The sequence below is a fragment of the Syngnathoides biaculeatus genome, chromosome 3 (assembly GCF_019802595.1).
Source record: "Syngnathoides biaculeatus isolate LvHL_M chromosome 3, ASM1980259v1, whole genome shotgun sequence".
Lineage (NCBI taxonomy): Eukaryota > Metazoa > Chordata > Actinopteri > Syngnathiformes > Syngnathidae > Syngnathoides > Syngnathoides biaculeatus.
In genome coordinates, this window is record NC_084642.1 from 2243172 (window position 1) to 2255720 (window position 12549).

At 47.8% G+C, this 12549-nt stretch overlaps 1 protein-coding gene across 11 annotated transcripts in view; it reads left to right on the forward strand.

Annotated features, from left to right (window-relative positions):
* The window catches only part of znf536 (zinc finger protein 536), a 402786-nt gene that overhangs the window by 241021 nt on the left and 149216 nt on the right, over positions 1-12549 (forward strand). For all 11 annotated transcript variants that reach the window (XM_061813494.1, XM_061813495.1, XM_061813493.1 and 8 more), the window contains one exon: positions 2994-3076. In XM_061813494.1, coding sequence (XP_061669478.1) covers positions 2994-3076 — 83 coding nt within the window. The remainder of the gene's footprint in view (positions 1-2993; positions 3077-12549) is intronic.

Genomic DNA, 12549 nt, shown 5'->3' on the forward strand with positions numbered 1-12549 from the left:
TGGTCACGGCCATGTTGGGGCTAAAACGGTGGCTTCGAAGACTTCCTGTCTGCTTGAGACTTTTTCTTGGGGGGGGGGGGGGGGGGTTAAGGGTTCTCCTCGTGATAGACATTTGTCATGGTGCTAAATCAAACTGGGCTACTGGGTTACCGGGCTGGATTTTCAAAAAATAAAACAGTAGATGTTGTGGACGTTCCGAAAACTTTTATCGTAGCCTCGCTCGCCCGTCTCGTGAGGGACGTTCGGGTCTGGTGGAAACCGGATGCGGAGTTTGTGCTGTATTTGGGAAAAACGGCCGCAAATGGACAAAATGATTCTAAAAATGGTCTCCAAGAACCAAAGTGTCACTTTTCGGGCATGTTTTCTCGAGAGTTTTTCGTGGGTCTGCTCGTGATGGAGATTCCCACCAAAGTTCAGCGTACTGGCTAGGACTGAATTTTCAAAATGCCAGACAGCTGAGAAAAATATCCAAAAGTGGCTTCCTGAAACCAAAATGGAAGGCCGTTTGTGTCTTTTGGAGCCTTTTTTTTTTTTGTGGGTCTCCCCGCGAATGACTTGCCAAGCAAAGTGAATTTCCTGTTGTCAAGTGACAGCAACTTTGTTACAAATTTGCCTGAAATTGTCAAATGGCCACTGAGACACAAATTTCCAGACTTCCTCTGCCGTAACTCTCTTTAGTCGTTTTTGTCTGTACCAAACTGAGATGCCACCGCTTTTTGAGTGTCGTGCCGGCGATGTTGTCGGCAGTCCGGGATGTGCCCCATCATCCGCGAGGCCCCCGACCAACGGAGGACGGGGGCCTCGCGGATAACAAGCTCGGGGATGAAGCGCGGCTCGCCAGAGGTGGCGGCCGGCACGAGCGCGCCGATAAATAGAAGCGGCTATCGATTGCGTGAAAATGAAAGATCCCCGAGCGGTGTGCAGTATTTGGCTTCAGCGTGGCGGTCTCACTTTTGTCATCCGGAGCGGGATGGATTTCCAGGACGTGCCTCCGGGCGCGGGATCTGATTTCATCTGGACTGTTGCCGCTCAAATTTGACAGCAATAAAAATGCGTATTTGATGACTTTTCCTAAAGCGCACAACGATGAAAATCTCGAGACGCGTCATTTATTTCCTGATCGGACTGCGGTGACAGCGTTGAAGAGGACGCTTGAAAGATTAGAAGATCGGATTGGCTGCAGAAAATTTGCTACTGCTGGTCTTGGGAGGGTCACGAGGGAATCTTGAAACCGTTCGAGAGTCCAAGGGATGTTTTGGAGTCCAGTGGTTAATCGGTTCCAGAAAATCTGACGAATGCCGAATTTGACAAAATCCAAAGGAATATTTCCCACAGGAAATAAACTGAATCCAGTGAAAGTGTTCCAGACAACCTAAAACGTGAACAAAAATACATTTTATACGGAATAATTGTCACGTTATTTCCAAAAGCCATGTTGAATGAAATATAGAAGATTTAATATCACGTCTGTCTTTGCTAAAGACTCTTACTGGACAGCGAGGGGGGAACGGGAGCATTTTTCCGAGTTTTATTTCGCGCCTTCTTTTGTCAAATGGCCGCCGCTCAAAACTTTCGGTGTAAAAAAGTGTAGGAAAGGGCGTACGCCAAAATAAAAGCTTTTATCAACCAATGAAGGAAATCACGAGCCTCACAGTCTGCTCGGCCACACTTGATCTGGTTAGGGGAACATCCTGTTTGAAAACAAAAGCATGCTAGTATAATACTAGCACGCTGGTAGTATTGCTAAAGGGATTGTTGCCACCACTCTCGAGGATTTTTACGCAACGCGAACCAGGTCCAGAGCTAGCAGGGTTCTTTTGGATCCTCCACATCCCGGCCCAAGCTCTTCCAGCTCCTTCCGTCCGGAAAAGGCGACAGATCAGTGAAAGTTAAAACTAGCGAGCATTCGAACTGTTTTTTTTTTTTTACCCTCTGGCAATTAAGTCATTAAATTCTACCATTTTCTTTCTTTCTATTTTTTGTGCAATGTTAGGACACTCACTCACTTCCTGCTGGTCCAATCAGCATTAATATTACTATTATGTTTTGTAGACCATCGCACGATTGGTCACCGGAAACTGCTCCCTTTGCACGATTGTCGTTGCACTATAACGGGAACCGCCAGCAGGCTAAAGGGATTCTGTACAAGCTGTAGACGATGTGGGACGTTGACACACTCTTATCTCTCACCTGTTCTAAACGAAGAAGGTTTTACGTCTTCCGATAAACAGAAATGTCTCTTTGTTCTTTGTTCTTCTTGCTTTGTTGTTCTTTGTTCTGAATGTCGTAGCAGGGCAGCACCGACTGTGAGAATTTTTTTTTTTTTTTACACACATGGCCAATAAAGCTGATTCAGATTCAGATTCAGAGTACAATACTGATACGGAGTTCAAACAGGTGCCATGAATTCAGCTAGCAAGTAGCGGACGGAGGAGCATCTTAAAGAAGAACATCCAGGTCTGCGAGAGCCAAAATCTTACTTGTTTGGACAGAACCAAATACTTATTTCCCACCATAATTTGATAATAAATGCTTTAAAGATCAGAAAATATTATTCCATATTTGAGTGGGAGAATTCGCACAACTGGTGGCTGATTAAAGATTTGTTTGCAAGTTTTACTTTGAAGATCAGACTTTTGCTTGGAAATTTTCACGCAGTTGTTGCCGAGCAGATTTGCCTAAAATTGTGAAAACCTCGCTTTGTGGAATCCGCTTTGTCGGCTTGTGGAGACTTTTTGCAATACTTTGCAAATAATTTGGATGAACGTCCATCGATTCCGAGAAATGAGTGCCATGATGTGTTTGTTTTTTTTTTTTGTACAATCGCTGATCAGATGTTTGAAAACGAGGATGAAATATTAGATGAAAGGAAATCACAGAAAACTGACTTTCAACTGTATTTTTTTATGGTACAAAAAATGTTCTTTGTTCCCAGCACACAGTTGGTTAGCTCCTTCTTCTTCTGCTGACGTAGTCCTTTCCTCTCCCTCTAGGTGGCGTTCCCGCCAGCAGTGCCAGCCACCGGCGGCTCGATCCAACACCGAGGTTCACTCCAGTATGCTGTTGGCGTGCTAAGGTAAGCAGAGCTGCCGTGCGGACGTCGCCGTAGTGGTGCTGCTCTAAGAAAAGTACGGGAAACATGTTTTCAAATGAATTTTCAAGTCATTCGTGTGGTCGCTTGTTTCAAAAAAAATATTTGACACTTGAAGTGTCCAAATGCAGATGTTTTCATTTTTTTTTTTTTTTTTTTTTCAATCTAACGATGCATTAGCATTATCCCGGCCCCGCCTGTGTGGAGCATGCGTGTTCTCCCCGTTCCTGCATGGCTTTTCTCCGGGTGGGCACTCCGGTTTCGTCCCACATCCCCAAAACACGCAACATTGATTGGAGACTCTAAATTGCCCCTAGGTGAGATTGTGAGTGCGGCTGTTTGTCTCGTTGTGCCCTGCGTTTGGCCGGTGGACCAGTTGAGGGTGTACCCCGCCTCCTGCCCATTGACAGCCGGGATAGGCTCCGGCACTCCCCGCGACCCTCGTGAGGATAAGCAACTAAGTAAATGGATGGATGGATGGATGGATGTTAAAATCAATTAGAATTGTATTTATTTTTTGTTTGATTTGATTTGGAATTAAACCTTGTTTTTAATTATATTTGGCATATGTGACGCTGACTCTTTTCAAGCTCTACTAGTATTTCATCCATCCATTATCTGTGCCGCTTATCCTCATGCTGGACGCGGGGAGCGCTGGAGCCTATCCCAGCTGACAACAGGCAGGAGGCGGGGTTCACCCTGAACTGGTCGCCAGCCAATCGCAAGGCACAACGAGACAAACAGCCGCACTCACAATCTCACCTAGGGGCAATTTAGAGTGTCCAATCAATGTTGCGTGTTTTGGGGACGTGGGTGGAAAGCGGAGAAAAACCACACAAGCACGGGCAGAACGTGCAAACTCCACTCAGGTCGGTCCGGGATTTGATCCCCGGTCCGCAAAACGCTCCAACCAGTTTCTCCTCCGTGCTTCCACTAGTATTTCATTTTTTAAAATTTAATTTTTAGTTTAATGTATGTCATATTCATAGCAATTTATAATACTAAACTTTTGGCTCTATTAATTTTTTAAAAAGTGATCTGAATGTGTTTTCAATTGAATATTATGCATTTATTCATACATGAAACCTTTTCAGTTATTTTTTTTTAAAGTGGAATATGTTTTTTTAATTTTATTGATTTAATTTTACTGTCTGTTTTTCTTTTTTACTTTTTCCAAATTTGTATCTAAATTTTCCCATTATTGTCTCTTTTTCTTTTTTGCTTTTTTTTTTTTTTTTTCAAATTTGTATCTAAATTTTCCCATCATGCTCGGCGTTTCATTTCAATTTCTGCTCATTTAAAAAAAAAAAAAAAAAAAAAAACGTTTTTGGGGTGACGGCGGGGGTCTTCCTGCCTGAGGATGTCGTTGAGTAAAGTCACAGATGAAGATGAGAGATGATGGATTTTCCTTTCAGCCCGTTACAAAACTACAGTATATCGTCGTCGCTGTGTGACGATAAAGAACATCGCGGGCGCGCCAACTGTTCATCGCTCACTCGCCAGTTCGACTTATCCCCAAAGGCGTTGTGTCTTTAAGCGCGCGCACAACTTGTAACAATCTGGATTGTGATAATCTACCATAATCATCCGCCACATGTCGCCTAAAAACACACTCGGGTGGCATTCCGCCGCGCCGCCTCCGTGCGCCAATGTCACCACCGGGCGGGGGGCCGGGCCGGGCCGGAGCGGCGGTGCGGCGTTGTCGAACAATTTATGTTCGGCATTAGTGTAATTGAATCACGTTCGTATTGGAAAAAAGCAGGGGGTGGGGGTGGGGGTGGGGGGGCAAGGCACACGGAAAGCAGGTGAAACGGCTCAAATCCCTCCGTCGTGTGCGAGTCGCTCACTTTCCGGCGCGGGTGCATTGCAAATTCGGGTTTCGAGCATGCGGTACCGGTTCTCGAAAAGGGACTCAAATTAGGTGGAGGGTTCTGAAGTGTGAATTTGGGTTTCGAGCCCCGGGTTAGGCCATTCATACAGGGGTTGCTGTTGTCTCGCAAAGAGTTCGCCTTTCAAATTATTTTTGATAAATTAGCAAAGGTTAAGATTTGAAATGAGGGTGTCCAAATCTTGTGGTTTCGGTTTCAAACAAGAGTTTGGGTTTCTTCCAAATCAGGGTTTTCCTACAAGGGTTGCGGTCTCAAATGAGGCTTTCCAACAAGTCCGAGGTTGCGGTTTGAAATCGGGTTTTAAATCCCCTGCTCTCGTACGGAAGTTCCGGGATCGGAATTCGGGTTCGAAGCCAAGCAGAGCTGAAATGAACTCATCTATTCCGCGTGACGTGACATATTTTTTGATCCCAGTTTTTGCAGTGCGGGCCGCATGGAAATTGTCAGGTGGGCTCCCTTGTTGCCCACGCAGGGAACAATGTGTCCCGCCGACCCCCCCCCCCCTCCCCCCCCCACCGTCCAAAGAGATGGATGATAAATTCCGCTCGGGCGGCGGCGGGCGGGCGCAACAGCTGTTGGCAGACAGGCCTGATATGAGAATAGCAGCATAGGATGAGCAGGCATTAAAAATTAATATGCTATTTAGCCTAGGTGTATTTTAGGTATTTGACATTTTCATGTCCGGACAGCGGCAATTTATTCATAGTGCAGAGGAGAGATGGAGAAAAAAAATAAAAAAATAAAATAATCGTAAAATAGGCGTCGGGCGGGTCGGGGAGGGTTTTACGGTCCGTCCGTCTCACCTTGTCGCCGCCGCGGGAGGTCACATGATCCAAGCCGGTGGAAACTTTTGCCTGCGTTAAGGACAAAATGGGGACCGGAACGGGAACGGGAACGGGTGGGAATTTCCGGTTCTCCCGTGCAAAAAAATCTCGTTTTCGTGATGGCTCATTTGTTAAGACGGCGGCTGAGAGATCTGAACGCATTTCAAATCCACTTTCATCCGTTGCGCTCATCCTCACGCGGGTCACGGGCTTGCCGGAGCCCGGGCCAGCTCCCGCGTATTCGGGCGAGAGCCCGGGGCACACCGCGGACTGCTCGCCAGGCGGTCGCAAGGCTGTTGCGATTGCGTTTTCATATTCAAAGTTGTACCAATTGTGGACGTTTTCAACATGGGGTCGACTCACTTTTGTTGCCAGCGGTTGAGGCGTTAAATTGGAGGGGCAGGAAAATGACACGCTTTCAATTCAAATCAGGTTTTCGAACTCGGGTTAGTGGTGACAGTTTTGCTTTCTGTCCAGCTCTGTTTCGTATCAGGGTTCCAAGCTGTGCTTAAGTTTTCATATTTTCAAGCTAGCATTGCGGTTTCAACCGATAATTAATGTTTAAAAATGGTGTTCCAAGCCAGGGGTTCGGGTTTCAAGTTTTTTCACTGCATAGTTGCTGTTCCAGATGAGGGTTTCGAGCAAGGATTGAGGTTTAAAAACAAAGGTAAAGGTTTAAAAGTAACGTTGTAAAGAGTACGTTTCGGGTTACATTTGTGGGTTACAAGTTCAGCCTTGACAGGGTTTTAGACCGGATTATGGTTTTAAAAGGGGTTTCGGATTTCACCTCGGGTTTCAAACTAGTGTTTGGGGTTCAGGATTCAAGAATAAAGATTTGGATTTTAAACCAATGCAGGGTTACGGTTTCAAATTTGGATTTGAACTTCCAGACAAGGATTAGGTTGACCAAAATTCGCTTTTAGACAAGGATTAAGGCTTCAAGCCATGTTTATGGTTTGAAATAGGGGTTAAAGGTTAGCATTCAAGTCAGCGGTCTCAGCCGGAGGGAGGGTTTTGAAGTACTCACCAGCTAATGAAGTGCCCAGTTTGGACGGTTTCACTTGGAGGTGGATTCACTTTTGTTGCTGGCAAACTTGGCAACAAAGCGATCCACAATCCATTGCGGACTGGACCGAGCGCTGTAACGTCTGCGAGGTTCTGCTTTGCACGCGTGAACCTCGGTCACGGCGGCGAAGGTGTGCGCCGCGCGCTCCTTCCCGCCCGTCGGAGGCTCAGCTTTTCGCCGTCTTCCCGCGCTTGCTACAAAGCCGGCGAGGAATCAAAGCCCACCCCCGAGAGCCGCGCGCACTATATGAAAAAGAAAATCTCTTAACAAGCGTCAGGTTTTTGGTTTTTTTTTTTTTTCCTCTCCTCTTAAACGGAAGCGTTTGACGCCAAGTCTTTCAAGTTCACAAGACGACTGCGGATAAAAGTCAGACAGAAAAGGAAGCGTCAATGTCGACTTGTAGTTTTAATGGCGCGGGCGAAAGCGACTTTGAGCGGGCGGCCCCCCGCCGCTCGCCGTCACTCAAGTGTCGACGCCGTCGAGTAGCGCCGCTTCCCTTCCGCGAGGCCGCCGCCATCACCGACGCCGGACCGCCGTGTTGCTCACTTCCACCGCGGTCGACTGCCGGACCCCTGATGACACAAATTAGCGCCTGCGCTGGTTTCAAAATGGGATTTCAAATTACGGTCTGAAGCCAAGATGAGGCCCTTCAAGTGGGTTTTGGGTTTTAATCCGTGGGTAGTATTTGAAACTGCAACAGAAAGGGTTAGGGTTTCAAAGTGTGGGGTTCAACCTGGGTCAGGGTTTCAACTCAGAGTTAGAGTTTCAAAGACTGGGTTTATGTTTTGAAGTAGGGTTTAAAAACAGGTGTAGCGTTTCAGACTTTGGTTTGGAAGGAAATGTTGAGATTTTTCAACTAGGATTAGGGTTTTAAACAAAGGTTTTCAAGCTCGGGGTGTGTTTTCTAGGTTTGGGTTTTCAGGTTAGGCGTGGAAGTCCAGGTCAGAGTTTTACCTTCCAAATGAAGTCTTTAGCCTTGAATTTCGGTTTGAAACTGGGGTTAAGGTCCCTAGTTAGGGTGATGCTATTGAAGTAAGGTTTTCAGCGAGCGTTTCAAACTCGGGTTTTAAGACTTCAGAAAGTCGGGTTCGGCTTTTGTGCCAGAGTTAACACCGTACCTCGATGCGTTTAACTCGACATCTCAGTAGCCGAGGTCGGTAACTCAACAGGACAAACGCGGGCCAGGCGTCCAAACACACCACCTGAATAATTGATGATGTCACTTGATCTTTCGGCTATTAATATCGCATCTGCGCGTAGGCGATCCGCACGCCGGTCAGGATGCGCACACCGCAATCAGCGGCAAGGATGGAAAACTCGCGCAGTAAGAAACGTGAGACCGGCACACCGGCACCGGGTCCGCCGCGGAACACCGGCGTATCCAGTAGACGTCCAGACCTAACCGACCGTGAAATGAGGCTTTCTGCAGCCGTTTTATCCAAAAGCAGACGCTTGCAAATCTGCTCCATTTGCAGCCAAATTTGGACCACGTGCGGGATCCGAGGCGGCACTGCTGGAAAATCCTGTCACTGCAATTCCTTTCACGCGGCAGCTCGAAATTCGGTAGACGTAACCATCATCGGGAGACCCACAAGAAAATGTCCCGAAAAGACACAGAAGCTCGGCCATTTTGCTTTGAGCAACCCTTTCAGTGACCGTTTCCAGGGATCATCCACAAGAACTCGGCCCTGAAAACCAGTTTCACCCAGCAACATGAATTTTTTTACACATCGTGGGTAGCCTACTAGACAGATGAACGACAAAACATCATTTTAAAGTGGTTTTGCCCATTTTTTAAATCGTTAAAGTCAACACGAAACAGCTCCACGGCCCACGGCCAAAAGCGAACAAGATGTCAGCCATTTTGCACGACACAGATTGGTGACGATTGATTGGCGCCGAAAGTCGGCGCCGCGGAACGTGCTCACAGCTCAAAGTTCGATTGTCATTCATCGCTGCTCACAGCTTTGATTGTGTCGTTTTGTTGTTTCGTTTGAATTCTGGCAGATTTGTTTCTCGCCCTCATCGACGTGATCTTCCGCCGTTCTCCAAACGTTTGCACAAGGGACCCCCCCCCCCCCGCCCGACCGACGCAGCCCATTTCCCTCTTCGGCTTTCCTTTGTGGCGTCGGCCCGCGCTCGCCACCGCCAGCTTCCTGAATGAAAGCGGCGGCTTCCTGTTCTTTGATATGCACGGCCACATCTGGGCCGGCGCTCGCCGGGCCCCGGCGCTTAATAACAATCACCTTCCCTTTCACTGGGCCCTGATTGTTTCTAATTGGCCCTGACAGATAGTAGCTGACAGGGCGCCGCCGCCGCCCCTCCCTGCGTGACCCGCGCTCGCTCTCCGCACTTATAAGGCCTGTCATTTTTAATATTTGATTTTCGCTTCGTAAAAAGTTATGTGTTTTAGAGCTGTCACCCTCCCTCCCCCTCAATCATATCGCGAAATCAGTTTTTAAGTGAGGCGGCGGCGGCGGCGGACGTCCGTCCCTCGCCTCTCGGGCCCCCGCCTCCCTTTTTTTAAAGCCTCCCGCCGCCTCCTCGCCCCTCTTTGCTTAATTGTCCCGCCGCCTTCATCATTCCCGGCCCTCGCCGCTTCCTCCTGTCGCCTCCGCTCAGCCTCTCGCGGCGGCGGGTTCGCGCATCAAATATTCGCACGTGCGGCGGGAGCGTTTGGACAAATGGCGTCCGCAAACGAGCACGCCTCGAGTGTTATTTGCACGCCATTGATTCCCGTTAAAGGTGTACGGCGCGGCGTGGAAGGCGCATCAGGCCGGCCGGCGGATCATTAAATGAAAAGACGGATTCATCGACAGCTTGACGGATGACATTTTGCGGCGGGATCCATATTGGCCTTCAATAAAAACACAATTTGGAAGCTTAAGACAAAGGCAGGGGGAGGGGGAGGGGGAGGTGGGCTCCAAAGGAGAACACTGTATCTTCACCTCCTGATGTCCAGCACAAACGCAGGAAATGTCATCTTTTAAATATTTGCAATCCGGGCGTTGGTCTGTGCCTGGAGCAGCCCCCGGCACGCCGGTGACGGACAGGCTGAATTCGCATGCGATCGTTTGGGGTCATCGGGACCGTCGCTGGTTCTGGTTTCCTTTGCGTGTTTGTATACATTGATGTGTTTGGATTACAACAGTGTGTCTGAAAAAGAGCACATTGTGCGGTGGGACACGTGTGCCACTTCAAGTGCGACTGGACGGACAGGACGCTCTTCTATTGTAAACCAAAGATCCAAACAAAGAACTAATAATTGACCAGAAACTGAACAAAAAATCCCAACAAAGACTTAGTTGTAGAGAGTGGGGGGGGGGGGGGGGGGAGACGTTCCCAGAGGAAAATCCATATCTGAGATTCAACAAGAGAAGCAGATCCCTACGCAGTCTCGGTTTGGGTCAAAACCAGCACCCCGAGACGTATCCCGATAAAACTCAACAAGTCAACCGGGACTCACAAGAGCTCCAAACGGTCTCAACAAGAGACGTAACACCGGGTTCCATCTACATGTACGAATGCTAAACAGAAGATTACATTCAAAAACCCGACCAGAACCATTAGCCACAGAAGAGAGAAATAGCAACCAGAAACCCAAACACGAGGCGTGAAATTAATTCCCATTCACAGACAGCCAAATCCTAACCAACCACAGCACCGAGCGGAGAACGCAAGATCAGAGAATCAATCACAGCGCCGTCCAACGTCTCAAATCGAGGCCAAGCCAGTATTCCTTGAAGGTCTTTAACCAGAAACAGAAATAGACTAAACCAATTGGCAACTTCAGATCACCCACAATTCCCAATCGCAGTCACAAGATCAGAAAGTCCATCAGATGATCAGGTAGGACGGGGGGAAAATGGTTGTGTTGGGATCCGGTTTGGAGTTTTCCTTGTTGTTGATTGAGGTTCGTGTTGGGCTCGGATTAGCAAAGGATCCACGTTAGAGTTCCATTTGGGTTAGTTTAGGGTTGTTCAAGGTGTGGGTTTATCTTGGATCAGGTTTAGGACTCGGTGAGGGTTGGTGTTTGATGGTTGTCCTGTGTCAGCTTTTGTGTTTGTTTAGGTTTTAGGGCAAGATTAGGCTTGGATTGGGGTTGCAGTTCGGCTAAAGTTGATTATGGCTTGGGTTAAGGTCATGTTGGGTGATCATTTCTTTAAAATTTGGGGTTCAGGTATCATGAGTTATGAGCGTTTAGTTCGAATGCAGTCGGAACAAACCTTTTGGGTTCTTTGAGTTACAAACTCGCAGAGGAAGAAACCCCGAAAGTGTTTCAGGGCGCAGACTCCCTCGCTCCTCGGAAGCCTCCAATCAAGCGTTCACTCATCCACTCGCGCCGCGCACTTCCACTTCCATTCCGGGAGACCCCCGGGCGCGCCCAGCACCCGACGCCACGCTGCGCCTTTTTTGCCGGCGACATCCACACAACTAATTGGAGTCGGGCCGCGTGTTTTCACTAAAGGCGCTCTTTAATTACACGGGAGCCGGGAAGGAGTATTTTGGGAACTTGTGTGCGTGTGTTGCTTCAAACAAATGGAGCGCACCAAAAGCAATATTTGTTTTGCCGTGATTAACAAACTGGCCGGGCAATTTGGAAATATTAAAAAAAAAAATAAATTGTGGAGGGTACTTACAGTCCTTAATGAACTTTTGCTCCCGGCCTGGACTCGGGTGGACACAACCCCCCCCCCCCCCACCCCCCACCCTGTCCTGGTCCTGCTCACGAGAGCTTTATTAATAAGTGGGGTGAATAATGTAAAGAGTATTGTTTTCTCCCAGCTTTGTATTAATAAACATGACTGAATTTATTGGGGTATATTCGGCAAAGCGTGATTAACGCACATTAATGTCGGGATATTGCTCAGCGTGCCCTGCAACACCAGGGCGCTCATCCCGCCCCCGCATAAAAAAAAAAAACAAAACTCAACAACAAAAAAGAAAAAGCATGAAATATTTATGAATGCTTTTGTTAAAGAAAATAGCAAGTTATTAATCCTCTGATTAACAACTGATTAACCTTTTTTATTAAACACGTGATCCGTGCACCATCGACTCCGGGATACGTCGTCTTGACTGCGCGGCGGAATAATTATTTTTGTGTCTTTTCTAATTGCAAAAAAAAAACGCATGGCTGAACTGTGTGTGTGTGTGAGTGTGTGTCTTAAGGCAACAGACGCACACGCGCACGCCGGCATGAATAAGATGGAGGATAAAGCCCAAGTGCAAACATAATGAACAAAATTCCGGCGCGCTGGAGGAGAACAAGAGCCTAAATTTAGCCGGCGATCTGCTTAAAACAATGGCGTTTAATTCACATATCCGTTTATTCGGAGCGGGGTGGGAACGCGAGCGGCAAAGGCGGGATAAAAACAACAACAACAAAAAAGAGTATTGAAGGACAAAACATGCGCTGCCAAGGCTCATCTCGCCGCCATTGTCTGCGTATTTTTAGTCGCCGTCGAGCCCAAAGACAATTATGAGTTCCGCGCTGGGCAAATCCAGCCGCACTTCTCATGTTTGGACTCAGTTCTTTATTTTGCGCCATTGTCTCAGGCGGGCTCAAGAACAGTGCGCTTTATCGCCGTCATCTCTTTCTCTTGAACGGTGACAAACGGGAATCAGGACCAACTCTCACTCGCAAGTCCGACCGCTTCAAGCGTCAGCGTAGTCCAG